At 39.4% G+C, this 26596-nt stretch overlaps 1 protein-coding gene across 1 annotated transcript; it reads right to left on the bottom strand.

Annotated features, from left to right (window-relative positions):
• Positions 1-540: 540 nt before the first annotated feature.
• LOC147760035 (uncharacterized) lies at positions 541-22341 on the bottom strand. Its single transcript, XM_086996364.1, has 9 exons — positions 22181-22341; positions 19491-19593; positions 8168-8422; positions 7127-7327; positions 6670-6864; positions 6070-6336; positions 3051-3260; positions 2205-2378; positions 541-1111 (listed from the first exon to the last, which is right to left on the bottom strand). Exons 2-9 carry the CDS (start codon positions 19582-19584, stop codon positions 894-896), a joined length of 1614 nt encoding a protein of 537 aa, XP_086852490.1. The 5' UTR covers positions 19585-19593; positions 22181-22341; the 3' UTR covers positions 541-893.
• Positions 22342-26596: the final 4255 nt, after the last annotated feature.

Raw genomic sequence — 26596 nt, 5'->3', positions numbered from 1 at the left:
TATACTTCCAAGCATTTAAAGTATGCTGGAGGCCTGTTGACTGGTTTTTCCTTCCACAACAATAAAATCACGATGAAAATGTTCTGTGTTTTCTGAGGCAGGGGTCTCTCTGAGGATGAATTTAAAACGAATCTAAAACGGATGGTATATACATGTAATTTCAGAAGGTAACACGTAAGTCCAATATTTCTAATATCACATGTATTTGTCGCTCAAGTATGATTCTAGTGCCGTTCTCTGTACTGTTAATATGCACTGGCCATTTAGTTATAATCCTGTTTAAATATTGTGATTCAGTCACACCAACATAATGGCATTTTTATTTGATCTACCGACCTGTTGTGTAATTATAATGCTGTAAATTCGTTTTTAAAGAAAATAACCGATCAAAAGCTTCAGGCGCCATGCCTACTCAAATTATTCGTGTCAAAAAAAATTGGGTTGCCGACCCTGCTTACAGACAGTAACCGCTCCTTGAACAACTTGAATGTATCAATTACTTCTGAGCTTATCAAGCACTTTGCACCATGGGATCAAATGTATGCATATAAACATGTTTATACTTTATTTTTCTTTTGATCAGTAAATTATGTTGAACTTAAACAGTCACATATGATGAAAACAAAAGGTAACTAGGGAGAATAAAGGTGTTTTTGATTTTACGGCATAGTTTTCAACCATTCCTCAAAGGTATTGGCGTTATGAGGGAGGAAAGTCATCCAAGGAAGGGTCGAAAAGTTGCGTCTCGTAGCTAGAAATCAAATTTAAATTCTTGAGAACAAGTAACATTCTTATATCATAACACAAGAGGCAATGAGAACCCGATGTCATAGAATTATTAAATAATCAACGTGGCGCGTTCGAACTGGTTGACCTTCAAAATTGCGAAGGAATTAATCTTTGTCTTTGACAAGTGCACCTTTTGGTTCTTTTGTGGGACGGTCCCCGCACGTGACTCTAAATGGCCAATCACAACTGTTGAGTTCCAGATTGAAATTAAGGCTGGCGGGGCATCGACGGTGGCGGAAGACCCGGTTGTACGCGCAAGAGACGAATTCCCCGCAGTTGGTGGGTTCCTCAAAGTTTCCATTGTGACGATTGCAAATGGCCTCTGAAAGTAGGAAAAGAGGTGGTGATGAATGTGTTGTGTCATCTCACCTGTAGCAATATGCCTTCTCAGCTGTAATGGTGCTATGTTGCTCCAACAGCAATACTTACATTTAAGGTTTACATACCCGTGTTTATTCAAAGCATAAGCGTTTAACGTGCGATGAAAAAGGTAACATAAACCAAGAGCTTGCATTTGAGAACTGGAAACTATCTCCCTTCTGTTGTCATCAGTGACAATTTCAACTTTTTTTCGATAAGAATTAATCTATCGCTTCTTACATGTATGTTTTGAAGGCATTTAAACTTTCGACTACTCTAACACCCGTTTTAATTTTTTTTCAGTTTCATTTTTTTCAATTACGAGTGATAAGTAATATTCAAGGAACAATGTGGGATATTTACAATTTCTGACCTCTTCCCATTCAAAAAAATTGTTTGGATAATACGGTTCAATTATGATACATATTTCATTACTTATTCAGGTGTCAACAGTCTTTTCTCCACATTTGATAATGCCCCCCACCCCCACCTCCCCACATGTAGTACACCCACCACCACCACCACCACCACCACCACCACCACTAACCCCCGTCGTGTTTGCCTCTGTAACCGTGTGTACAGTACATGAAAACCAAGGCAACAATAAGTCCAGTATACATTTACAAAAACCCAATACTATAATCTTAATTATAAATTACTGTCGTCAATCTTCATTACGTTCCCTTTGCCCACCCCCCCCCCCAAACCTGGGTATGTACATGGACATTTACCGGGGGCATGCATGATCTCGATATGCAATTTGATTAGCAAGAAGTGTTCTAACCCTGACCGGATGTGGCCTGTTTCTTACCCTCTGAAATCAGGGCCCCACAAGAATACTATACAAAAGCTATAATTTCTATGAGATGATTTACACTGTGTCGCTTTCAATATTTCTGTGACAGACTGTCAGCGCCCCCTGTGGTCAGATAGTACTTGTTTATAGAGTCTAAACGATGACGTATGTAAAACTGCACCAGAACTGGTTTCATACCAACCGCATAGTGACAGTTCATTGAACTAAATATCTCAGGTTGAATATAGATTTGACCTACTATATTCTGGTCTGCCGTTACAGTCAACATCGGCGGCCATCTTGCATTCTGCGGTGTTCTCGTCGTACCTCAGTTCCCCGGGACAGGAGAAGTTCACTGTGGAGTTGAGGCAGTGGAGGACAAAGCCTCCACAGTTGGTGTCGTCCTGAGAAAACGTGCAACTGCCATTACCCACTGAAAAGAAGTAAAAAAAATTGGGAATTGTTTGACTCGGTTCTTATTGTAATATAATTTACGTGCGTGCCTGAATTGATGGACCATTGTCCCCACTCATTAAGAAATACTTCATTTCCCCCTTCGTCAGATACTAAGTACTGCGGCCCCTGTGTTCAGAGACTAAGTAATGCGGCCCCTGTGTTCAGAGACTAAGTACTGCGGCCCCTGTGTTCAGAGACTAAGTACTGCGGCTCCTGTGTTCAGAGACTAAGTACTGCGGCCCCTGTGTTCAGAGACTAAGTACTGCGGCCCCTGTGTTCAGAGACTAAGTACTGCGGCCCCTGTGTTCAGAGACTAAGTACTGCAGCCCCTGTGTTCAGAGACTAAGTACTGCGGCTCCTGTGTTCAGAGACTAAGTACTGCAGCCCTTGTGTTCAGAGACTAAGTACTGCGGCCCCTGTGTTCAGAGACTAAGTACTGCGGCCCCTGTGTTCAGAGACTAAGTACTGCGGCTCCTGTGTTCAGAGACTAAGTACTGCGGCCCCTGTGTTCAGAGACTTAGTACTGCGGCTCCTGTGTTCAGATACTAAGTACTGCGGCCCCTGTGTTCAGAGACTAAGTACTGCGGCCCCTGTGTTCAGAGACTAAGTACTGCGGCCCCTGTCTTCAGAGACTATGTTTTGACCTTACCTACAGGTACAGGACCTTCCCGCATCAACCACGGACGCTGGACGCAGGTGACGTTATCTCTCCTCTTACAATGACCGTCCCTGAAGTCGAAGTTCTGGTTCTCTGGGCAGAAGAACGTCTCCATGGGAACGCCGCCATAACAGGCGATGTACTGGTTACAGTGAAGCGGGTGTGGGAACAGGCCGTCTGGACCCAGACAAGAAGGAACGCCTGGAATATGGAATTAAACGAATTACACCATAAACGAAATTAATCTCGGCCCGAGGTTTAATTGCTAGGCCCCTGCAGCAACGGCGCATGTGGAGGCGGGGAGACCATAGAGAATCAGCGGCAGCTCTTTTGTAGTGGTGTCGGCCATATTTAGTAGGTGGATCAGTTAGTACTCGGATCATCTTTTCTAAACGTGGCCCCTTAAGTTTAATCAACAGTAATAACTCAACGTACAGGGTTGCTACTTAATATGGAATATTTTTTATCATTGTTATTTTTGAGTGCTGATTATTATTTTTTTGGCTTGAGTCATTGAAAAATATGTCACTGAGTGATAATAACATCCAGTCTTCTGCTGAGAGATATTTTGGTCAATAATATCAAAACTGACATAAGATGCCATTCAAAAGAAAGGAACACCCCCAGAAAACCATATCAACAGTTTGATGTCAGTATAAATTTTAAGATAAGATATTAAAGAAAATGATAGCCTCCGGACATTGATATGTTACACAATCAAAGAACTCACTACAGTAAATCATGAAAAGTCAGTAATTGCGGGTATGACCTCCAGCAGCCGCTTGCAGCGCCCTCATTCTACATGGCATACCCTGTGACACGTTTTTTAGAGTTTGGGTGGGGATGTCATTCCACGCAGTGATATTTGCCTGTCGCAGTTCATCACTATTTACCGGCCGAGGACCATAGCTATTAATTCCTTGAGTTACTTCCGCCCACAGATTTTCAATTGGATTCATATCTGGAGAGTTTGCAGGCCAGGGCAGTTGCTGAACCCATTGGTTTTGAAGAAAAACAGTGATTCTGCGGCCTCGATGTGGGGTTGCGCAGTAGTCTTGGTACACAAAGATGAAGATGACTCCTACCAATCGAAGCATTGTTTGCTGTAGAATGTCTCTGTAGGAATCCTGGATGAGGTTGCCTCCTAGAAAAACCAACTGGTTCTGGGCACCGACAAGAAATGCTCCCCAAACAGAGGCGTTACCATCCCATGCTTGCACCCTAGGCAGTACACAATCATCGTTTTATGACCCTCGTACACGTCGGTGGACACGGATTCGACCATCAACCCTAAAAAATCCATATCTGCCTCATCACTGAAAACGACGTGATTCCAATGTTTTGGCTGCAAACGCACGTGGTCCCCAGCCTATTGCAGACGTCGCTGTATATGACCTGCTGTTAACAGTGGTTTCCCTACTGGCCTTCGTGCAAAATAACCGGCTTGCAGTAATCTCTTGTTCACGAGGGACCTTGAAACGGGCGTTTGAATGACATTCTGCCTCTCTTTTCTGAGGACACTGGTTGTCTTTGTACGACCAGCACGGCGTCCTCTAAGGAGAAGGCGATCCTGTCTTCTTGGTGTGATACGCGGACACCCTGGTCGAGGTATTGGAGTAGGTGCCCCTGTTGCAGCATTTCTTTGGAGGACTTCACAAACGGTTCCTGATAAATGTTGAATTATCTGGCAATGGCTGTCCGTTTCTGGCCATTTTCTCTGAGAGCAAGAATCCCATAGTAAGCTGCGTTGCTTAGCTGTCGAACCATATCTTCACTAAGGTACCTGTCAAGTTTCAGAGCGATCCCTTTGTTGCTTCTCTAAACACACTCCAAAGATTGACCAAACCCATGCGTTTTTATAAAAGGGCAGAAATTGCCGAAAAGACCACCCCTCACTTTTCTGACCACAGAACATGCAACTGCATGCATCAATTGTTTCGAGAGTTGTGTGGTAATTAGGTAACACACCTGGCCCCCGTTTCACAAAAAATCTTAAATCCGTAGTCGACTAGCTCGAGCTAGGTGACCTAGCTAGGTCGACTACGCTGAAGTCAACTAGGAGTGTTTCACAAAGAATCTAACGTCTTAGCTTGGCGTGCTTACCGTAGTCGACGCGCACGAGAAACTCTTCAAGAAAAGGAGGTGTAAAGTTTCAAAAGTTTCACGAGACATGACGTTTCATGGCTTCTTTCGGCCGAGAACGATCGTTTATCAAAGATAAAAATCAGCCAAAACACAAACAAAGTTTGTTTTTGAACTTTATTGATTAGTTTAACTTCGATACAACTTCAAAGTGACAGTTAAACATTAGCTTGTCGTGGAACACTGCTGACGGACGTCTAGCGGTCAAAAACATAAACAAACACGCGATCGGCTGGGTGAAGTGGCATTTTATTTTTTATTTCAATATTCCATAAATGTCAGTGCTATTCAAGGATATTATAACACAATATCTTCAAGGAGGTATGTTCTTTCCAAAATTTTTGTTGTTTATGCTCTCATTTAACGAGTTTTAGTTGAGCTTGCCGACTTAAGTCTCCTCCCGAGGAGGCTAGACATCGTCGACGAGCAGCCAAGAAAAAAACGACGTAAGCGACCTTTTAGATTCTTTGTGAAACGTAACGACTTAATTATGTTGGTAACCAAGCTCTTAGTCAGGGAAACCGACTTAAGTTTTTTTGTAAAACGGGGGCCAGGCTACACATGGAGTGACACCTCAGCTTTGGATTTAAAGTAGTTTGAGAGAAATTAAATATTTTGTCGTAAATTTACTCGCCAAAAAATAATATTCCATATTTAGTGGTAACCCAGTACTTATTATAACCTAGACTAAACAGATTTTTTAATTAATCTGAGTGAAAGAATGTCAAAAAAGTTAGTATGTCGTTCTAATGGTGCAATTCTCTCCACCGTTTATCCCATACATCTTTAAAATCAATGCCTCTGGGTATTGGTTTCAGAAACAAGAAATTAATGAAATGTGAAGTAATTGCACAATGATGCTGAATACCTGCCGCGACATCTGAGGTGATTGACATGACCATAGATGGCGCTGCTTCCGTGGTGGTGTTCCTTGGCATCAAGACGACATCGATCACGGGCCGCTTATGACAATTGACGTTAAAATGATAATCACATCTGTCTGATGCCTGGTCGTAGTAGAGACCAGCGGGACACGGTCTGTGGCGGACAACGCGGTATAAATAGCAGGAGAGGAACTTGTGGCAGTCTGCTGGCTCTTCAAAGTTCCCGCTGGGTTTCTTACACAATGGGGTGGCTGCAAAACAAATCCTTCTGCCTTAGTTAAGTCATCGTTTTTACATATGTGTGAAAGAGAAAGAGAGTGAGAGAGAGAGAGATGGAAGAAGAGAGAGAGAATTAGAGACGTCGTGCTATAATTTCTTTTGTTATTTCATTTCACTGTGTTTGTTTGTGTGAGAGAGAGAGGGAGAGAGAGAGAGAGAGAGATGGAAGAAGAGAGAGAGAATAAGAGACGTCGTGTTATAATTTCTTTGTTATTTTATTTCACTGTGTGTGTGTGTGTGTGTGTGTGTGTGTGAGAGAGAGAGAGAGAGAGAGAGAGAGAGAGAGAAAGAGGAAGAATCCTGACCATAATGTGTCCTGTTATTGCATTTCACTTTCCTCGGCGCGTCACATGCCAGTTTCTCTTCATCCCATATCATGTTTCCTGGGCATGCGTAGTACATGTCGTACGTCCGGTTTCCGTACTCTGGTCCTTTATTGCACCTCACTATGTACGTGTTACACGTGGTGGGGTCCGTCAACTTCTCGCAAGTTGAATTAGCTACATGACAAAAGTGACAAAAAGGAGAATCCTTTAGAAACCACTTAAAAACTGATAACGATTCAGACACTAAAGAGAGAGAGAGAAAATGTGTCTCAGTTGGAAATCATATTGTTATAGTCATTTTTCAACTGATGATATTGTTTTTCGTAGAGAGAAGGCTTTTTTTTAGATATTTGCTATGTTAATTCTGAAAGGAAAAGAAAATGTTTGTTTGTTTTTTTATTTGACAACGGTTGAAATTCAAGACATAGTTGGTTACCGGTTACGTTTCGGAGCGGTTCCTCCATTTTCTCACAGATGGCCTCCCGTGGGTGTTTGCACAAGCTGGTGATGGAGTCAAAGTTGTTTTCGTCAGGACAAAACTGTGCATTGGCCACTTCTCCGTTCACACAAGTGATAAATCTACCACAGTCGGATGGATCCGGTAGGATTCCGTAAGGTACTTTACACTTTGGGACAGCTGTGGATGTGATAAAATAATCTGGTGTGAGAAAAAGGGTTTTAAAATCCAGTCTTTATTCATTTGATGGTACTGAGAGCGGTCGTTTGGTCGGCTTTTAATATATATATATATTTTATGGATATAAATCGAAAGAAAAATATCTTATTCTAAGACGAGATAGGTGGCCATGTTTGGAAGGCCAAACTTTGAAAGGGTAAACCAAACTAAGTTATCAAGACGTCCCGGAGAACAATCTGAACTGATGCGGTATCCATCCACGGATATCTTACAGCCTCAATATATCAGGACCAAAAGGAACTGGAGATATCTTATCCACAAGGGTACAAAACAACGGCTGCGTTTTGAGACGAACGACTCCGTTTTCAAACGAACTGGCATCAAAGAACCCTGCCTTTATCAGCTCACCGTGGTCATTCTCCTGAAGTGAACTGTGTCTTTAGCATTAGGCTGCAAAGCCGCGAGATCCCGCTAGTAATTACAGCGATGAAGTGATCGTGACCAATAACTTTGACCTTCTACGGCCATTATTATGGTTTTATAATGATATAATTTGGCAACTTTTATTGATAGTATCACACTGTTGAAAATGAGTGGATACACTGTACAAGTATGTTAAATGCATGTAGATGTAAAGATCGACGTCATCGCCATTATTTTGAGATCATACTTAAGGCCCAACATTTTTATCGAGTGAACGTTTATTTATTATTATTTTTGCGTGCGTGCATATGTGTGTGCGTGCGCGCGCGTGTGTATGTGTGTGTTTTGTGTCATTCATGTGTATAAATAAGTTTCTACATATTTGGAACCAATTCAACTGATAAAATTACGACTTACTGTAGAAAATCTCTGGTTCTGGGTCCGGGATGGTGTCAACTAATAACGTATCGTTGATGTCATAACTTGACGTCAGGAACTCTGACACCTCGCTGGCAGCGGAGAAGACCAACTCTGTGTTGTCCACCGTAATGGTCACTTCCGCGTCCTCAGTAACGGTCACTTCATCCTGCAGCACGTTGGTTCTCAGTGGTCGGGCTGTAGACATGTGACTTGGAGCCATCTCAGTACAACTCCCAAAAAGCTCTGCTTCGCCTGAGAATGTAAAATAAAGGTTATGTTTCTCTGGGGTGACTCCCTGTTAAAGCAAATTTTTTGGAGATTAAAAAAAGGAAATTGAACAAAATTGGACTAAAACTAAACTATTTTTTGTTTATTTGAACACATTGCTGACAAAAGCTACAGTAATGTAGTAAAGAAATCAACCACTGTAAAATTACTGTACAATTAGCATGCACAGTACAACCTAAGGCGTTTTAAAACAATACCTTGTGTACATATACTGTACATGTGAAATACACCCTTTAACAGTGTTTGAGAGAGAGAGAGAGAGAGAGAGAGAGACTAGAGTTCACACACAGAGAGAAAGAGAGGGAGATATAGAGGGGGAAAGGGAGAGAGTAAGAGAGATGGAGAGAAACAGAAAAAGAACCAAGCATGCAGGCTACTTCCCTCTGGTAACGTGTATGCCGTTTTTTTCTTTCTTTCTTTTTTCAATATCCCAGTCTTACTACTTAAGACTGAGTACAATTAACCCTCATTCTCATTCTGTATTTCTCATTACACCTATGAAACTACAGAGCATCCCGCAACTGAATTCAGATCTTCGCCAATTCAAAATATAAATGATAATGAAACATAAGAGAATAAAAGATCGAGAGCCAGTTTAATTTGTAATCATGTCTTTTCTTCCTTTGAAACAGTCTTATCAAATTTTGTAAAACTGTTTTGCAATATCTTGTCCAGAAAACTGATACCGCTGAAAGCAAGACCTGCGTTGTTAGAGGTGATGAAATTATTAAAACAAACGGAGGTACCTTCTTATAGTGTCACTATGACCTAAGATAACTCTCTTTAGCGAGAAATCATATTCATGGAAATAATTACCCCCCAGAAGCGAAAACACAATAATTATTCTTAATAAAACGTAACAAGAAATACATTGTTGCCCAGAAATGTTGATACACTTTTCCATGTGTGAATATCGCATTAAATATACCGAATACCCCATGTATTGGTCTTAAGCCATTACATATATAAATGCTGCACTAATCTTTGCATTATCATGTCACCTGCGCTACCTTATGTGATCATGAGCGGTAAAAATCGAGAGTCAAATTTTGGAAACTAGCATGATATATTTATGCATATATAATATATAATGATATATTCCGATAAGGATTATCATGCGGGTTCTATTGTAGGGTGGGGAGGGCCTAGGGTAGTGAGAGCTTAAAATCTAGTTCTTTTTTAACATAAACGTGTAGCACATCAACGAAAAAAGAACAACGGAATGGTTCCATTTACTCAGAATCCAACCGGAAATGCCACAAAACGAAAGCTGAAATTCCCCAACCGTTACTACATGGATTGGCGTGACAGGAATGGTAGTCCTAGGAATGGAAGTACAGTGTCCCGTATGAGTAGTACAGGTTAGGGTTTGTTGGAGTACTGGCGCTAATTTTTGGGACCTATGTCACCTGGGAACAGTAATGGGGAACGTACTACATATAAGCATTCCCGTCACATCGCTGTCCCAGGTGAGATGGACCTGCACAGGGAAACGTTTCACTGAACAGTGTCCCAATTTGTCCTTTCCTTTTCCAGACAACCAAAGAATAAAGCGCAACAAACAATGTCATAATGTTAAAAGACAATGACAAAATTTTAAGGGTGTGTCAATCTTTTAGGGCCACAATGTCAGGTGTATCAAGGTGACCCTTAACAAGACATCAGATATTGCTGTAAACATGTAGCAAATTTACTGCATTATTGCTGCAAACTGCAATTCTTTCTTGCAAATTTGCAGCAGACCTACACTTAAAGAAGAAACAATATAAATAAACCGATAAGGCTAAATAACTGTGGATTAGAGAAGTATTTTTGCCATCCCTAAGAAACAGAGTGCAATGTTCTAAACCCTCATCATGCCAGCTTATTTTTCTACACATTCCTTCCAGGTGGCGTCCCTTATTAACCAAATAGTATTATTTTTTCTATTATTTATTCATTTATTTATTTATTTATTTTTGTCACACAACAGAAGCTTTTGGTAAACGGCCTCGCCCGGTATGAATAGGGTTTAGGCAACGTTATTTCCAATAAACTGTTGACAGTGTCATTATTGCAACTACTCATCCCCCCTAAAAGCTGTATTTTTTGATAAATAAACAAGTGGAAAACCATTATAAGAAAGGTCAATTTTACCCGAATGTTAACCTTGCTGTTGTAAACAAAGAAGAAATGCAACACGTACCGTGTTAAAACATTGACCAGATGTGTTTGCTTAATGATATTGCTTGTTATATTTTATCACCATTCTTTGTTTCTATATTTACATTCATACGTATTCTTCATAAGAAATACCTGATTTAATTGCAAGAATGAATATAAAGATAAAATAGATTGACTAGCGATAAATACGTCAATACAATGGAGTATTTTTATCCGCTAAGATAATCTACAAATAAACATTGTCACGATTTAATATATGCTATTACATCAAAACTGTATCCGGCCCATTGCTAATTGGGGGTGATGACGACACAGCAGTATATTCAGCTTTGATATCGTTTTCAAACACAATTTCTGAACAGCTATCGATCAACACCATTTAATGCCTATATAAACACCGCAATCTGATGTCAGCGAATATGCGTCCGGGGATTATTTCTAATTTTATCAATAAGAGGTCAAATGATACTTTTGTTTAAACAGAACGTCTTAATTAGAGGCATATATCTCGTAAACAAAATGGTTAACAGATTACGAGGTATAAACCCGTTTCCGGTCTAATGATTTATTTCACAGAAATAAAAATAACGATTTTCGCCAATCTAAATGCTAATTACGAGAAGTTAGTTAGAAAACAAGACGAAAAACCAAAGCGGATTAAAATGTCGTTATTTCGAGGACGGGTTTGGATTTAGTACTCATTGCTGATGAGGCATTTGTGTTGAGGTTACTGGCATCACATGGCTTCTGACCCCCCCCCCCCTCCAACCACCACACGCACACCCCACTCCCACTCCCCTCAAACCTCCTCAAACCCCCTCTCCACCCTTTCCCCAACCCCCACTCCCACTCCCCTCAAACCCCCTCAAACCCCCTCTCCACCCTTTCCCCAACCCCCACTCCCACTCCCCTCAAACCCCCTCAAACCCCCTCTCCACCCTTTCCTCAACCCCCACTCCCACTCCCCTCAAACCCCCTCTCCACCCTTTCCCCAACCCCCACTCCCACTCCCTTCAAACCCCCTCAAACCCCCTCTCCACCCTTTCCTCAACCCCCACTCCCACTCCCCTCAAACCCCCTCAAACCCCCTCTCCACCCTTTCCTCAACCCCCACTCCCACTCCCCTCAAACCCCCTCAAACCCCCTCTCCACCCTTTCCCCAACCCCCACTCCCACTCCCCTCAAACCCCCTCAAACCCCCTCTCCACCCTTTCCTCAACCCCCACTCCCACTCCCCTCAAACCCCCTCAAACCCCCTCTCCACCCTTTCCTCAATCCCCCACTCCCACTCCCCTCAAACCCCCTCAAACCCCCTCTCCACCCTTTCCTCAACCCCCACTCCCACTCCCCTCAAACCCCCTCAAACCCCCTCTCCACCATTTCCTCAACCCCCACTCCCACTCCCCTCAAACCCCCTCAAACCCCCTCTCCACCCTTTCCTCAACCCCCACTCCCACTCCCCTCAAACCCCCTCAAACCCCCTCTCCACCCTTTCCTCAACCCCCACTCCCACTCCCCTCAAACCCCCTCAAACCCCCTCTCCACCCTTTCCTCATCCCCCACTCCCACTCCCCTCAAACCCCCTCAAACCCCCTCTCCACCCTTTCCTCAACCCCCACTCCCACTCCCCTCAAACCCCCTCAAACCCCCTCTCCACCCTTTCCTCATCCCCCACTCCCACTCCCCTCAAACCCCCTCAAACCCCCTCTCCACCCTTACCTCAACCCCCACTCCCACTCCCCTCAAACACCTCTTAACCTTTCACCTCCCCACTACCCCTTAAAAGAATAACGAACGAAACGCGATATAATCAAGCTATGTTTTCAATCCTTGTGTCATGTATATTATAGCAAATCTCTTTATCTACTGTTTAACAGTAATTTTCCCTGTGCCCGCCCCCCCCCCCCTTTTTAAGCAAAACCCTGAATCGGACAGTGCTATATCAGCAAGAATGACTGTGGTCTGGCTTTCCCCGAGCTTTATATAGTAAATATGTCTTAAAGAAATCCTCGATTTTCTGGATTTTTAATTTTCTTAAAGGGATAATAACTCTTCGTATGAGATCTATATTTCACAATAAAAACATTGTGAATAACTCATAGAAATATATTATATTCTGTTTTATCACAAAAACGGCAGTTATAGCTATTATTCTGATATCTGAGCTTGTCTTTAGACCACGTGACCTCCATTGATGGCTATATAGTAAATATGTCTTAAAGAAATCCTCGATTTTCTGGATTTTTAATTTTCTTAAAGGGATAATAACTCTTCGTATGAGATCTATATTTCACAATAAAAACATTGTGAATAACTCATAGAAATATATTATATTCTGTTTTATCACAAAAACGGCAGTTATAGCTATCATTCTGATATCTGAGCTTGTCTTTAGACCACGTGACCTCCATTGATGGCTATACTCTGTTAAAATCTCTTAAGAGATTTTAACAAAAAAAAAACAAACTTTTTAGAAAAAAACAGGGACTAACTTTGAATGTAAAAATGGATTCATTAACCATTGATAAGTATGGGAAAATTGTTGTTTACTCCAGGAAAATTCATTTTTTGACCGAAACGAAGAGTTATTATCCCTTTAAAGTTTAATGTCAACCTTCAACCAGGGTCACAGATTGCTTTTTTCAATAGATTTTACACACACACACACACACACACACACACACACGCACACACACACACACGTCTAAACCATGACACGATTCTCTGCTGAAAAAAAAATGCCCATAATTTATCTGAAACCCTGATCCACCAATATCTCATAACGGATTTATCTACAATATTTTATTTCTTCACTACTAGAACATTGTCCGAGAAATACCTGTAAATGCCTGAAAATATGTGAACACGTTTAATGGCCTTGAAATTGGTCAGCTTTTTTGAAGTTAAGGGTTTAAATGTGCTTCCAGTTTTATTAGGTAGGATGGTCTCTCTCTGGACACATTTCAATGGGGGATAAGGTATGACTTTAAAGGAATCGTTGACGTAAAAAAAATTCGTTCACCATGAATTAATTTAAATCAATTGATTTAAATCATATTTTCGTTTCTTTTACTGACCCTTTATATTTGCATACACATTGAAGTGTAAGTATTCTGAATATAAATGCTTTATAATAATAATAATAATCGTCATCATCATCATCATCATCATAATAATAATCATAATAATAACACTAATATTTGCACATTCTCTGGCAGATGAGAAGTGGATGCTATCTCCATATCCCCACTTATCCAATCACGCAGTTAACGGCGAATATGGTCCCATCAGAAAATAAAAATTGGCGCCAATTCTGACCTAATGTCCACGCAACTATTCTCGCACCCTATGTAACTTTCTTCCGTCTATTTACCAAGGTGATAAGTGCTTTTCTCCTGGCAACACTTGTGTAAATTCCTGCAATATGAAGCCTTCTTTGAACAGCCGTTTTGCTAACCACAACTTGCAATTAGGCGACCACTGCAAAGCTAATTCGCTGCACTGTTTAAATCTTCAGCTGATTTACGGGGTTGCTCAAAATAATTGTCATACCCTCGAAGATCTTGGTTTTTAACAATCTTATAGTTTTTTTAAGCTGAATGGAAATTGATATTTTGGCTCTTTATTCCTTCTGGTCAGTAATAATTTATAATTTGACATTAACTAGTTCAAACATGAGCACATGCGAACGTAAGGCAACTCCAAAGTTAAGACTATGGGTGGTATACAAATAGATGGCGCTATATTGGCTATATACAACGTTTCTTGCCTTGATATCAAGTGGATTGTTGGGGTAAACTAGATATGACCTCCACCAAAACATACCTACAACCATGCCAAGACCGACTGCCATTGGCCTTAGTGACCAGGTAGCTGCCTTCAATGAAATGGGCTTCACATTGCCACCGACACTGCCAGAGGAACAGCCCTCTCCATGCTTCAATACTTTTGCTCCCCCCCCCCCCCCCCCCCCCCCCGTACATTGTTCCCTTGATATTGCACCAATGTCAGCGGGGAAAATTAATCTAGATTTTATTTTTATCAACTTTCATTCAAATATTAACGGTGGTAATCTAACATGAACGTAAACACCCATGTTTTAATGCATGTATGGTCTTTTAATTGGACGGCTCACATAGCATTTCCACGTTAATGAGAGACTCGTTATTCCAATTAAAAAATCTCTGGCAATTATACGTCAAAGTCCTGGTCAAGATCTGACAGACGCCTCTATATAGTTTAAAGTGACGTGATTAAACATTGTGTATCTGCAACGACACAGCTGTAAAACAAATAATAATAAAGTTGACATTTGTAACAAAAACCCAATGATTTTATCGGGTGTGATAACCATTGTCCTTTCAGACTGCATTATTGTAATAAAAAAGGAAAACTAAATGTGGGTGCATTGTCCACGACATATCCCTGTTGCCTTGTACCCCCCCACCCCCATTTTTGGCTTATTCCACCTAGGACCCATGTCAAACTCGCAGACGTCCCCTCTCAGGACCGGGACATTGTCCCTATAAGGCACCTCGCTAGATGCACTGTCGGGCCATACCCACGGAATGGTTGCTAGCATCTTATATTTAATAAGTCACATGTGTGCCACAGCACAGTGGTGTATACTGGATTATTAACTCAGTGAAAAGATTCCCTCAGTGCTGTATACGTTTTTAGACTGACACGAAAACTTGCCACATTGAATAATTCATACGTTTGTATATGAAACCGCGGTTAAGAGGTAAAGTTGTGCGGTTAACCCTAATATTCTGCACTGAAATTCTACCACATGCGGTTGTCTTAATTCATATTAAGCAAATGTTAAAACAGACTGAATATGCCGACAGGAAGCACGAAGAGGAACCTCATTTTCACATCATAAAGCATCTATATGTCCTCAAACCAGTGTTGTCCCCTAAAATACAGCCGTCAATTGTCAACAGTGCTGCAAAATGACAGAAAATATTGCCTAGCGTAGCGGGACAAAATCAATCAAATGTCATAAACAAAGACAATTTGCTGTTATTTGGAGACACGTTGATGCTATTCAGCTTTTGCTCATTAAACTGTTCTGTCTGAAGGGGGTAAATTTAAAGTTGAGTGGCGGGTGGGGGGGGTGCAGGAGGTGCAAGGGGGGTGCAGGGGGTGTCCACTGTACCCTCTGGGTACGCCACTGCAGTCTGAACTCTACCAGTCACCGACAGTTCATGGCCATGTACAGGGGTGGATTGAAGCCTGCTTCTAGGTCTTCCAGATGACGGTCAGATTTCCAAGTTTATATTGATGGGTATCTAATTTTTTCTATCGGAAGACGGTCAAAAATGGAGGATGGATCAACAAAAATAATCTGGAAGACTGTCAGAAAACAGCTCTGGATCCACCCCTGCTGTATATAGCAGTTTGTTTTCGTTCTCGAAGTCACCAACAGTATATTGATTAAAATGACAAGGGCTCACTCGCTAATGGTCAGCTCACGCTAATTTGTATCTCTTTCTACAGTCACAACAGGGGTACACGCCGAGAGGAAACTGCTGAAATCAAGGGTTGAATGATAATTACGAAAAACGATTTAATGATGTGTCACTCGGCGGACATCTCGGATACCTGATCATTCCTTCTTAATTCGAATACACTTAGAATTATAGAATAAGTGATAAATGTGAAAGAGCCACTGATATCTTTTATTTACTTTTTTTATCCGTTCATTTAGTCGTTAGCAAATTGAACCTTAATTCTTACAGTCCATTTATTAAAACGAAACGTTCAGTATATTTTATCTCGATCACTTAATGTAACTTGATGATTGAAAGCTGATTGTCGACCAAAGTTACGCAATGCCAGACACTAATATTACAGATAAGTAATCTGCAACATATTAAAACAAGTTTTGCACACGTTACGTGCAGTGCAGTGTGATATGGGCAAGTAGAGGAAGTAGTTAGTAGCTTGATTTACATGTTCATGTACATTTCCATGTAATTGCATGCCATCAGTATATATACTGTACTCAGGTAACCAAGGTGACCATTTTCAATTAGGTTTGAAGCGTGATAGCTAACTAATACAACAGAAATGTTGTGCTTTAAATTTCATATTTCTAAGGCCATGTTTCTCTTAAGCTCAAATTTTAGCTCGAAATGATTGTAAACTTATACGCAAAGAACTCTTCGTGGAACCAAAGCAAACCAGTAGTGGTCCAATGAAATGAGATGTCGCACTTGTTTCATAACAGGAAATCCATGGCTTATTATCCACAACAGTTAATTCTCTGTGTATTTAAGTCTAGCTACAGACATTTATCTTAACTGAAGTAATAACTGGTCTAAAACTTTCGACCAGTTTTCGGGATGCAGCTTTAATATGAAACAAGCCATCGTTTTTAGTTTATTTTTTTTAAATCCCAAGGACGGCCTTTTTCTTAACTGTATAGGTTAACCATTATAATCTCGTATTACTGCAATCTTCTCGTTATTTAGAAATATGTGTATTCTGTTTGTTGGTAAGAGCAACGGTAAAATGATCTAGTACCGCAATAAATAAACAAATAGATGAAAAATGAATTAGGGGATTAAGAAATAAATGAGTGAACAAAAAAACATTAAATTCAGTCTAATCGGAAACATGACGATAATAATACGTGAAAGTGCGTAGAATCAGCTTGTCTGTGTAATGGAAGTTAATTATAATGTGCGAACCCGCACGGTTTACTGGTGTTGCCAAAGGGAACGCACGTTAGTATTCCAACCTTCTCAACCAGGGGCCAAAAACACAAGCTTGTGCCGAAAACCTGTCTTAACCTTAAGCTATAGGTTCAGTTCACTTATAATAATAATAATAATAATAATAATAATAATAATAATAATAATAATAATAATAAGGGTTTATTGTGATTTTTGCACTATATAACAAATGAATTTATATATACACATGAATGTATAAATTAAATGTAAAGATACAGTATTAAGAATAGGATTAGGTTGAAAATATACCTTTAAAATAAATATTGAAGGCAAATGAAAATGTTCAGAATTAAATATATTGTTCGTCATTCATTTAAGAGCTAAAATTCGTGAACTCAGTTATTGGTCCGTGTATATTCTCGCTAGCTCACAGACCGGTGGTCGTTCATTTCGGTGAGGCCGATGGAGCTATTTTGCAGAAGGAAGGGACTGGGAACTGGCAACATTTTAGACGGGTGGCTATTTTGTTTTGATAACATTTCAACATTACTTTCTCTGAGTAGGAATAAACCTCTCTCTCTCTCTCTTTTTTTTTTCGTTTTTTTTATGTTGTTGTTAAGACCCACTTTATTTTGTGAAACCGTTCCAGGACATTGATTGTCAAGACAAAGCTGGATGGCTGGATCCCTTACTCTCATGACAACAGATGTTATAAAAAACATTTAACTAAATATGCAATGAATATCAATGATCATTCTATACATCCAGGCCAGAAGACCCAGATCAACCAATCCAGGGGCCTGTTTCACAGCAGAAAAGATTTGGTACACATTTTGGAACAGATTCGTTGAACGTGTCTTAGATTAGACTGATAAACTTAGTCGCCTATGTGAAGTCGACTCGGTGATAATGGCATAGACGGTTTACAAACAATCACACCCCAATAAATTTATATGAAATACATCGATACAGCTTTGTCACTACTGCCAGAACCGATTTTTGTCAATTCAGATATAATCAGGTTTTGTTCCGAAAGTCCTGTTACTGACCAACAGAAATGTTTAACAGCATCAAGGATTCTTTTGTGAAACTTCACCACAGTCGGTAAAAAATTATCCAGCCTTTGCTAAGACCAACTTTTGAATTTAACCACTTGGTAAAGCAACCCCTAGGGCAGGTAACTGAGTCTTGTATAACTAAAGATCGTGAAAGTCACGGAGAATTTCGTGAAATAATATTACAGTGATATATCTATCATTTTATTTTACACGCAGGCCGTTGCCTTCTTGATATAAAACATGCCCAGTGTTATGATCTGCGTGTGGTTACGAAGAGCAAAGCGGAGGATTTAAATGCGTATATGACAAGAACCGAAGAAGTGATTGCCAACAATTCCACAGAAGAACTACGTGCCGTGTTCAATATTACCCTAAACTGTAAGGTAATTTTTTTACAATTTTTATATATAGTCGAACCACCCGAAACATGGTGAGAGAATATGTTTGAAAAAAATGCCCAGGTGCACAATTTTCCATATAAAAAAAAAAAAATACTCGCGAGCGTGACTTTATTGTTCTGAAAATAATGACAGCTTTAGTCAGGACTGATCTCTCGATCTTTTTCTTTTTTTAAATCTTGTTGTTAACTATATTTCCTCTCGATTTGTGAGGTTGATGATGGATTTGTCTGTTTTATAGAGAGAATGACGACGACTTGTACTGTCTGGAATACTGTCATTAAACCTGTAACACGTGAAGTTGATCAATAGATGTTGGCGTGAGTTTGATATCAAAGAGTCTAATTCACATGGACAGGAAACCAACTGTACACGTGTAGAGATGGGCACGTTAACAACATAAGCAAAAGCATATCATAATGTTACAAACCCCTGTAGAAGGTCTATGGGCCGAAAGCTTGAATAGAATATAACATCTTTTAGTAGATTTTCATAGATACAGCAGTACGATCGTATGGCCGCATGCAGTCATAAATGGTTTTATGAAAAAATAAAAAAGAAAGTAAAAAAATAGGGTAGTTCCAGTCACTACTTAATGATGGTAGTAATTTACAGCACCACACCAATGTACAGCGTCTATTATATATATATATATATATATATATATATATATATATATATATATATATATATATATATATATATATATATATATATATATATATATTACCTGTGCATGTCTCCAGTGTTGAGTCACAACTAATCAGCTCTTGGCAATAACACAAGATTAGGCAAACCAGTACCAACCGGTCTAAAGTGGACATTTTGTTGTGCTGAAAGGGGAAAGTATCATTAGTTTCAACAAAACAAATATGTAGATTGATACAAATTAATAAACAGAGAAATGAATAGCCGAAGGCATGGCAAATTAGATCACTCAATCACTTAATCAATCAGTGGAGAGAATATTGGGTACAAAATGAATAGTGTAAACAGGAGAATACTTTAGAAGCATGTAAAATTATGACAAAAAAAAAACAGGCATGCTCAATAAAGATCAAAGTGTACTGCAAGATGTCGACGAGATTCTTGCCAAAACCCAGTTTGCACAACTGTAAATAATTCAATATATGCATATTTTGCATGTAGATGCTTCACGTACATGTAATGGGCATATGTGACGTGTATGTAACGTGCAAGTGTATTTCGTGCCTAACATATAACAGGTATATGCAATATGTACGTGCATCATGCATGTCACAGGTATATGTAATATGTACGTGCATCATGCATGTCACAGGTATATGTAATATGTACGTGCATCATGCATGTCACAGGTATATGTAATATGTACGTGCATCATGCATGTCACAGGTATATGTAATATGTACGTCTATCGTGCATGTCACAGGTATATGTAATATGTACGTGCATCATGAATGTCACAGGTATATGTAATATGTACGTGCATCATGCATGTCACAGGTATATGTAATATGTACGTGCATCATGCATGTCACAGGTATATGTAATATGTACGTGCATCATGCATGTCACAGGTATATGTGATTTGTGAGGAGGATAAAGTGTATAGAAATGAAGCAGAAAGTAACACTGAAGCAGGCAATTTGTTTAATGTGCGACATAGAAAATTGCTTAGTGAAAAATCCAACTCGCCAAACGGGTACATACAGTTAATTTAATTGGTGTTAAGGCAGGTATAAATGCCTGAACTAAAACAATGTCACTTGGTATCGCTAAAATACATTTATATTTTAATGTCATTCATCGTATCTTAAACACGAAATACATTTTTGAAAACAACTGAAATATAGAGATAAAAGCGAAGGCCTGGCCAGCCGAAATTACAACCAACTGACATAGCAATTGCAGAACACAACATTTCCAGTTGACAACAATTTACCAACGACATGGAAATAAGGTGTGCTTGGCTGTCAGGTCACATGTGCACCGTCAGGGAGGCGACATCTAATTATTTGGGCGAACGCAGGTGTCTCATATTCATTTTCAAAAGTGCCATCTCAAATTTACAACCAATTGACTTAAGGCTTGACAGTCATGCCTTTCGGTTCCTTTTCAGTTATCTGTTTCAATACACGCAAGATATTCATTTCGGGTCTAATGAAAAAGCTAGCCATGTCGTGCAAATACGGCAAAGTGTGTGTGTGTGTGTGTATGTGTGTGTGTTCTTTTTTTTTTTTTTTTTTTTTTTTTGTATAAATCAGGAAGCATTGGTCTGTCCAGAGATTTGAGAAAGGAGGTTAAAAAAGGTTAAATAAATAACGTGGAGTTAATGGCGGCTTTATTCACTGCAATATGGCATAGGGCTGGAATGTCGGATTTGGGTTTGTTTGTTTTGAGGAGGGGGGAGGTGTAGAAGAGGGTGCCTGCGTAGGGGGTGGGCGGGTGGGTGGGGATTGGGTCGATAGCCCAGTTTGCCCCTCCTTGGGTCGGCCACTGAATAAGTTTTTTTTATAACATAAAGCACATTTAGAACAAGTTGGTCCGCAGACTAACAGATCTAACTTGAAAGCAGCCGAGAATGAATTGCTCTGCCTCTGCTGGGATGGAGCGTGTGGGAGCAGGAATCCTTTGTCAAGTGCGCGCCATTTTTAATACGCGGACCAGCTAGTCCTCGGCTCAGCTCTGTTGTGAATGCTCTCTAGCATTGTCGTTTTGGTGTGTCATGTACATAGGCAGTCTTGGAAAGGATTGATGAAGATAACAAAAATAACGGTCAATCGCATTTTAACTATGTCTTGCAAAATGAACCGATGTACCGCAGTCATCAAAGTTATTAGCGGAGTCGCTTACATTGTTAATAATTCTAGACAGACTAAGACTTCTATTCGCTAGACAAAAAATTATAAATGAATAAATAAATAAAGATTAAGAATTTAACTCTGATATAGAAGCAGTAATCAATACTTTGATTTATACTTCATCCATCTGAACCGTTAGAAGATTCGGATTTCATCTAATTTCTTTTTTAAGCATTTTGTGTGTCTGCGGTTTACTTATTTCCCAATAGCTGTCACAGTACGTATGGAGTTGAATAAGTAAGCGGAGGGCAATTACCAACTGGGTTACACTTATGCAAGTTTTTCTATGCTTATGCAAGTTTCGACCTAATCCAAGCGTAATAGATTCAACGGCTCCCCACTAAGCACAGTTAGTATGTTGATTATATTTCTCTGCTTCGCGGTTGGCGCACAAATTAATACGAGAATAAAACGCGCCGTTGAAATCCTTAAGACTCCGGCGTTTTTATTCATGTCATTAACAGCATATCATTACTAGTCTGTTCGGATTTCCATTGGAAAAATACTGCCTCTTGCAACCATAATGACTGGCTATATATAACTGCTTGAAGTGTATTAGGAATGTTCTGAAACTTACCGATAATTATAGGAGAGCCGACTCAGTCCTTGCTGTCTTGGTGAAAGCAATACGGGGACGTTTATATTGAGCATGTTTGGGAGACGCCTTTAACGTTAAAGCGCATCTTCTCACCGTGACGCTGCAAAGTACTTAAGAAGCCAATTAGCGCGTTTATGTCTGTTTTATGCGTTCTTGACTCTTTTTGCGTTTTACAGCAGAAGTGATATGGTAGAAGTGCACGAACATTGATGGACATTTTATTCAAGGATAGATTATGTATTCAATCGACATATTACCGGTGTTTCGGATTTTGCAATTGCATCGAATTTTTTTTTTCTTTCCCCCTCATAATAATTTTTTTGAGAAAAATTAATACTGACACTTTCAAAACGGTGCCAGATTATTACAATTATTTTTGAGCCTTATTTCATTTGAATTTTAGACCAATTTGTCCGTTCTTTGTTTTAGACGTCGCCTTGCAATTTAAGGCAGACGGTTCACTTTGACATTAAATGACGCCCTTTGGCCCTTGGCGGTCGTCTTTGACAACAACTATATCGTGTAGCATCCAGGGGCTCTCAGCATTGCACGACAAAAAGGACATTTCCTTGTCCCCAAAAGTGTTTGGCTAGGCCCTCTAACGAAAGTTTCTGTCACCAAAGGGAATCGTGCTTTGTCAGCGCGCAAGGTGAACTTGTAGTCATGTACACAGGTGGCCTGATCAATTAACAGCAACAGCAAACATAAGAATAAGAAATAAATGAAGAGTAATCAGATTTCTTAAAAAACATCATGGTTTTATATTCCCGTTTTTCACTATAGTGTGAGGTAGAATTCCTTCTCATAAATCCTCATGTTGTAGAAAATGTAAATGTCTTGTTAATAATTAAGAAGAAGAAATAGAAGAACATGAAAAAGAAGAAGGAGACGAAGAAGAATAAAAGACAAAAAAATCAGAAAGTGGTAGAAATTTATTTTTCTTTGAACCTAACTGGAATAGCCTGATTCTTGAGCACTCCAGATAATGCTGAGAGTTTCTTTATTTTTTAACCAAGCACACTCCACTGAAAACCATGGCCAAAACTTGTAAAAAGGGTCCAGTATATTTTATGATTTAGGTCACAGTCATATCTTTAGGTCAGTTGTGCAGCAGATTTAATAAAGCACTAGCCTCGCAAATCAGGTTTAATGTTTAATGGAAATTATGCAAGATAGCCAATATCGTCAAAGAGAAATCTCTTGTGCAAAATGTCCTTGTTGTCTTTAAAATCACATACAATTAGTACGTTACATACGTCAACACCAACAAAAAAATACTATTATGACGTACATTAACCTGAAAAAGGTAGTGTTTTTTTCCACAAAAAGGAAAACAGTTTATACGCAGTTACCAAGTAACCTTAACACAGAAGGAGAAATGATACATTACAGCCCAGGATCACGTCTTAGTATGACATCAAGGCAGCTTTAATGATCACAATTAACTTTGAAGTAGCGTTCTGCTTTATGTACAAATATCTGACCATCGAATAGTTCCTGCTCTGCATACAGGCATCTGATATATGTCTAGATTTCTCAATTAAACTAATTTCTTGGTTGCTTCTCTTTGCAAGACTAATTCTGAACTATATATCTCACAGTTGACGCAAACAAAGTGGATATTTGCAGCACGCGAATATAGCCACGAGTTCGCTCTATCAAGTCTAAATTCCCCAATCAGTTAGATGGTCAAAGCTAATTACTTAGTCACTACTCGGTCTTCCACTGTACCAAGCTATTTATCACAAAACACGCAGACTTTCAGTGTCTTAGAAGGTAACGATGTTTAGTACGTGTCTAACGATGCAGTTTGAACAAATTTGATGGATGGAGTTCGTGGTATTTGAAATAAAATTACTTCAGCAAACAGCTTAATTAACAATACCTAAGTCAACAGTGCGTTCGTCACCTTTTGCTAATAATTTCCTGTCAAGAGTTAGGTGTAATTCTCAGAAAAAAAACATTGACGTCACATCTTGGTAAGTTTTTGGTAATGGCTTGGTTTATTATAGTTAAAATACAAATAATAATAATAATAAAAATAGTAATAATAATAATGAGTTTTTTTTTCAATTTATAATGTTACATATTAAAATACATGGCAGTCTTTGCTACTTGTAATGCCACTGCTTCTTTACATAATTTTTTTATAAAGAAAATGGAAATATATAAATAATTGAATATGGCAGATACTTATACATCAGCATAGAGAGCATTCAGCACAGCGGACTAACAGATCCGCGGATCAAATATGGCCGCTGTTCTGAATAATGAATGCTCTCATGGACAGGTCAAATAGTCTCATGGACGCTTTTTGCTTGTGATGCTAATAGTATAAATGGAGATACTGCTGTAAGGAATGTATCATTCTGTGGGTTAAATATGATAGTTGGTTTGTCAACATTGCCTGTCAAAGTCTCTCTCTGTGTCATATTATAGCCGCGATAGGTCTGACCATCAAGTTATACTTTGTCTTAGTGGATCTGATCTGTCCTAATGAAACGATCAACACCTACTGAGAATTAATAAATTTTAAAATGGTGAGTTAACGTGGAATTTTGTACAGTAGAAACCTTGTCTCTGCCTGGACGTCAATTCCAAAATGGATGTTGAACATAGAGCAGCTGTGGTGCCGGCCCTACAACTGGAGTATGAACATCAAATGGTGATAAATAGAAGACCGCATGGCTCGAACCTTTTGTGTCGATTTCACGATCTGTCAAGAATTACAAGAAGTGATTGAGAATAAAGTAGGATCAGGTGAGAGCTTATCGAATTGATCACGATTAAATGAAGAACCTTGGGATTTATCACACTGTTTTCGGATCGTGGAATTCGTAGTCGGTGTGGAAAAGGGGCGTCAAAATAGTTGAAAATAGATCTTATGTAGATTATTTATCTTTTATCTTCTCATATGATAGTCATGCAACAATGCATTACCCTGAAGTTTCTGTGGTATTTTGTTGCACAGTGTGTGTAAAAACATATAAAAAGATAACTAGACGTTACCTGTCAATGTCGTATAAAAAGAGTTACCCACTTTGTTCCTCATTGCGACTGTTACCAAACATTTTCACTCAAAACAGAGCTCGCACTAAGAGTCGCTGATTGGTGACGGTCCATTAGTACTACTACTACTAATAAATAATAATAATAATAATAATAATAATGATAATAATAAAAATGATGATGATGATGTTGATGATTACAGTAAAATGTGACGAATTAGAAAGCATAATTAAAATAATAATATTAAGAATCGTTACTCTAATTGTTAGAGTAAACGCATTAATATTAGGTAAATACGGTAGGAACATTTATTTTGTTAGTGATATCATCATTAGGAAACTTTGACAACATGTGAGGTTTAATATGGTCTGCAAGTGTGGCATTCTGAACTGACCAAGTGCCAAGCCGAGCAACCGTCGAATCCGTCTGGAAAAGATTAAGTGAGGTGATTGAAATAGATCTTATATAGATGTTACCATCTTATCTACTTTTTGACCGGTGACATCCCTTTATTAAATAATAATAATAATAATAATAATAATAATAATAATAATAATAATAATAATAAAGAAAGCATAAAAACACCTTTCAGTTTCTTCTCCGAACAATTGCATTCTTTGGTGTTGAAGAGGCTTAGGCTCTTGTGATTAATGATAAGCATAGCGCTGGCTCTAACAAACCTACGCTATAATATGAAATAAAAAGATAAAAGGAAACAAGGTGAAAACCTCATGTGTACCTGGGTTAACGACTTCATTTATTGATCCAAGAATGAGAGGCGTATATTAAAACGACCGATAAACTACCTTGTTCGTTGTTCTGAGAGAGAATGAGGGAGGGAGGGAGGGAGAGAGAGGGAGGGAGGAGGAAAGAAATGAATGGAGAGAATTAGGGAGAGAGGGAGGGAAGAGTGGTAGTGGGAGGAAGAGAGAGGGAGGAGGAAAGAAATGAATGGAGAGAATGAGGGAGAGAGGGAGGGAAGAGAGGGAGAGGAAGGGAGAGAGAGGGAGGAGGAAAGAAATGAATGGAGAGAATGAGAGAGGGAGTGAGGAAGGGGGGAAGGGAGGGGGAGAGACAGATATTGAGAGAGAGAGAATGAAGAAAGGAAGGAGGAAAGACAGAAAGAGATACTTTGAGAGAGAGCATTGCACATCATGTCTCTTATATATCATTTATGATTGTATTATGAACTGATTTTCTATAATTCACATTGGTATCAGGTGTCTCTGGCGCGTAGCCTTCTATAATCTCTCCCCAGTAACATTGCTTTGAATGTGAGCAATTGAAAATGATATATGATATCTATAGAACACGCAGCTTTTCCCGGAACCTGCTGCTTTTGTTAATTTTTTTCCGCTGGGGATCCGGGTTCTAAGCCTTATCACT

Source organism: Lingula anatina, chromosome 9 (genome assembly GCF_051362555.1).
Source record: "Lingula anatina isolate TDL-2025a chromosome 9, LinAna3.0, whole genome shotgun sequence".
Lineage (NCBI taxonomy): Eukaryota > Metazoa > Brachiopoda > Lingulata > Lingulida > Lingulidae > Lingula > Lingula anatina.
Note: the sequence above shows the minus strand (reverse complement) of the source record. Positions and strands in the feature narration are given on the sequence as shown.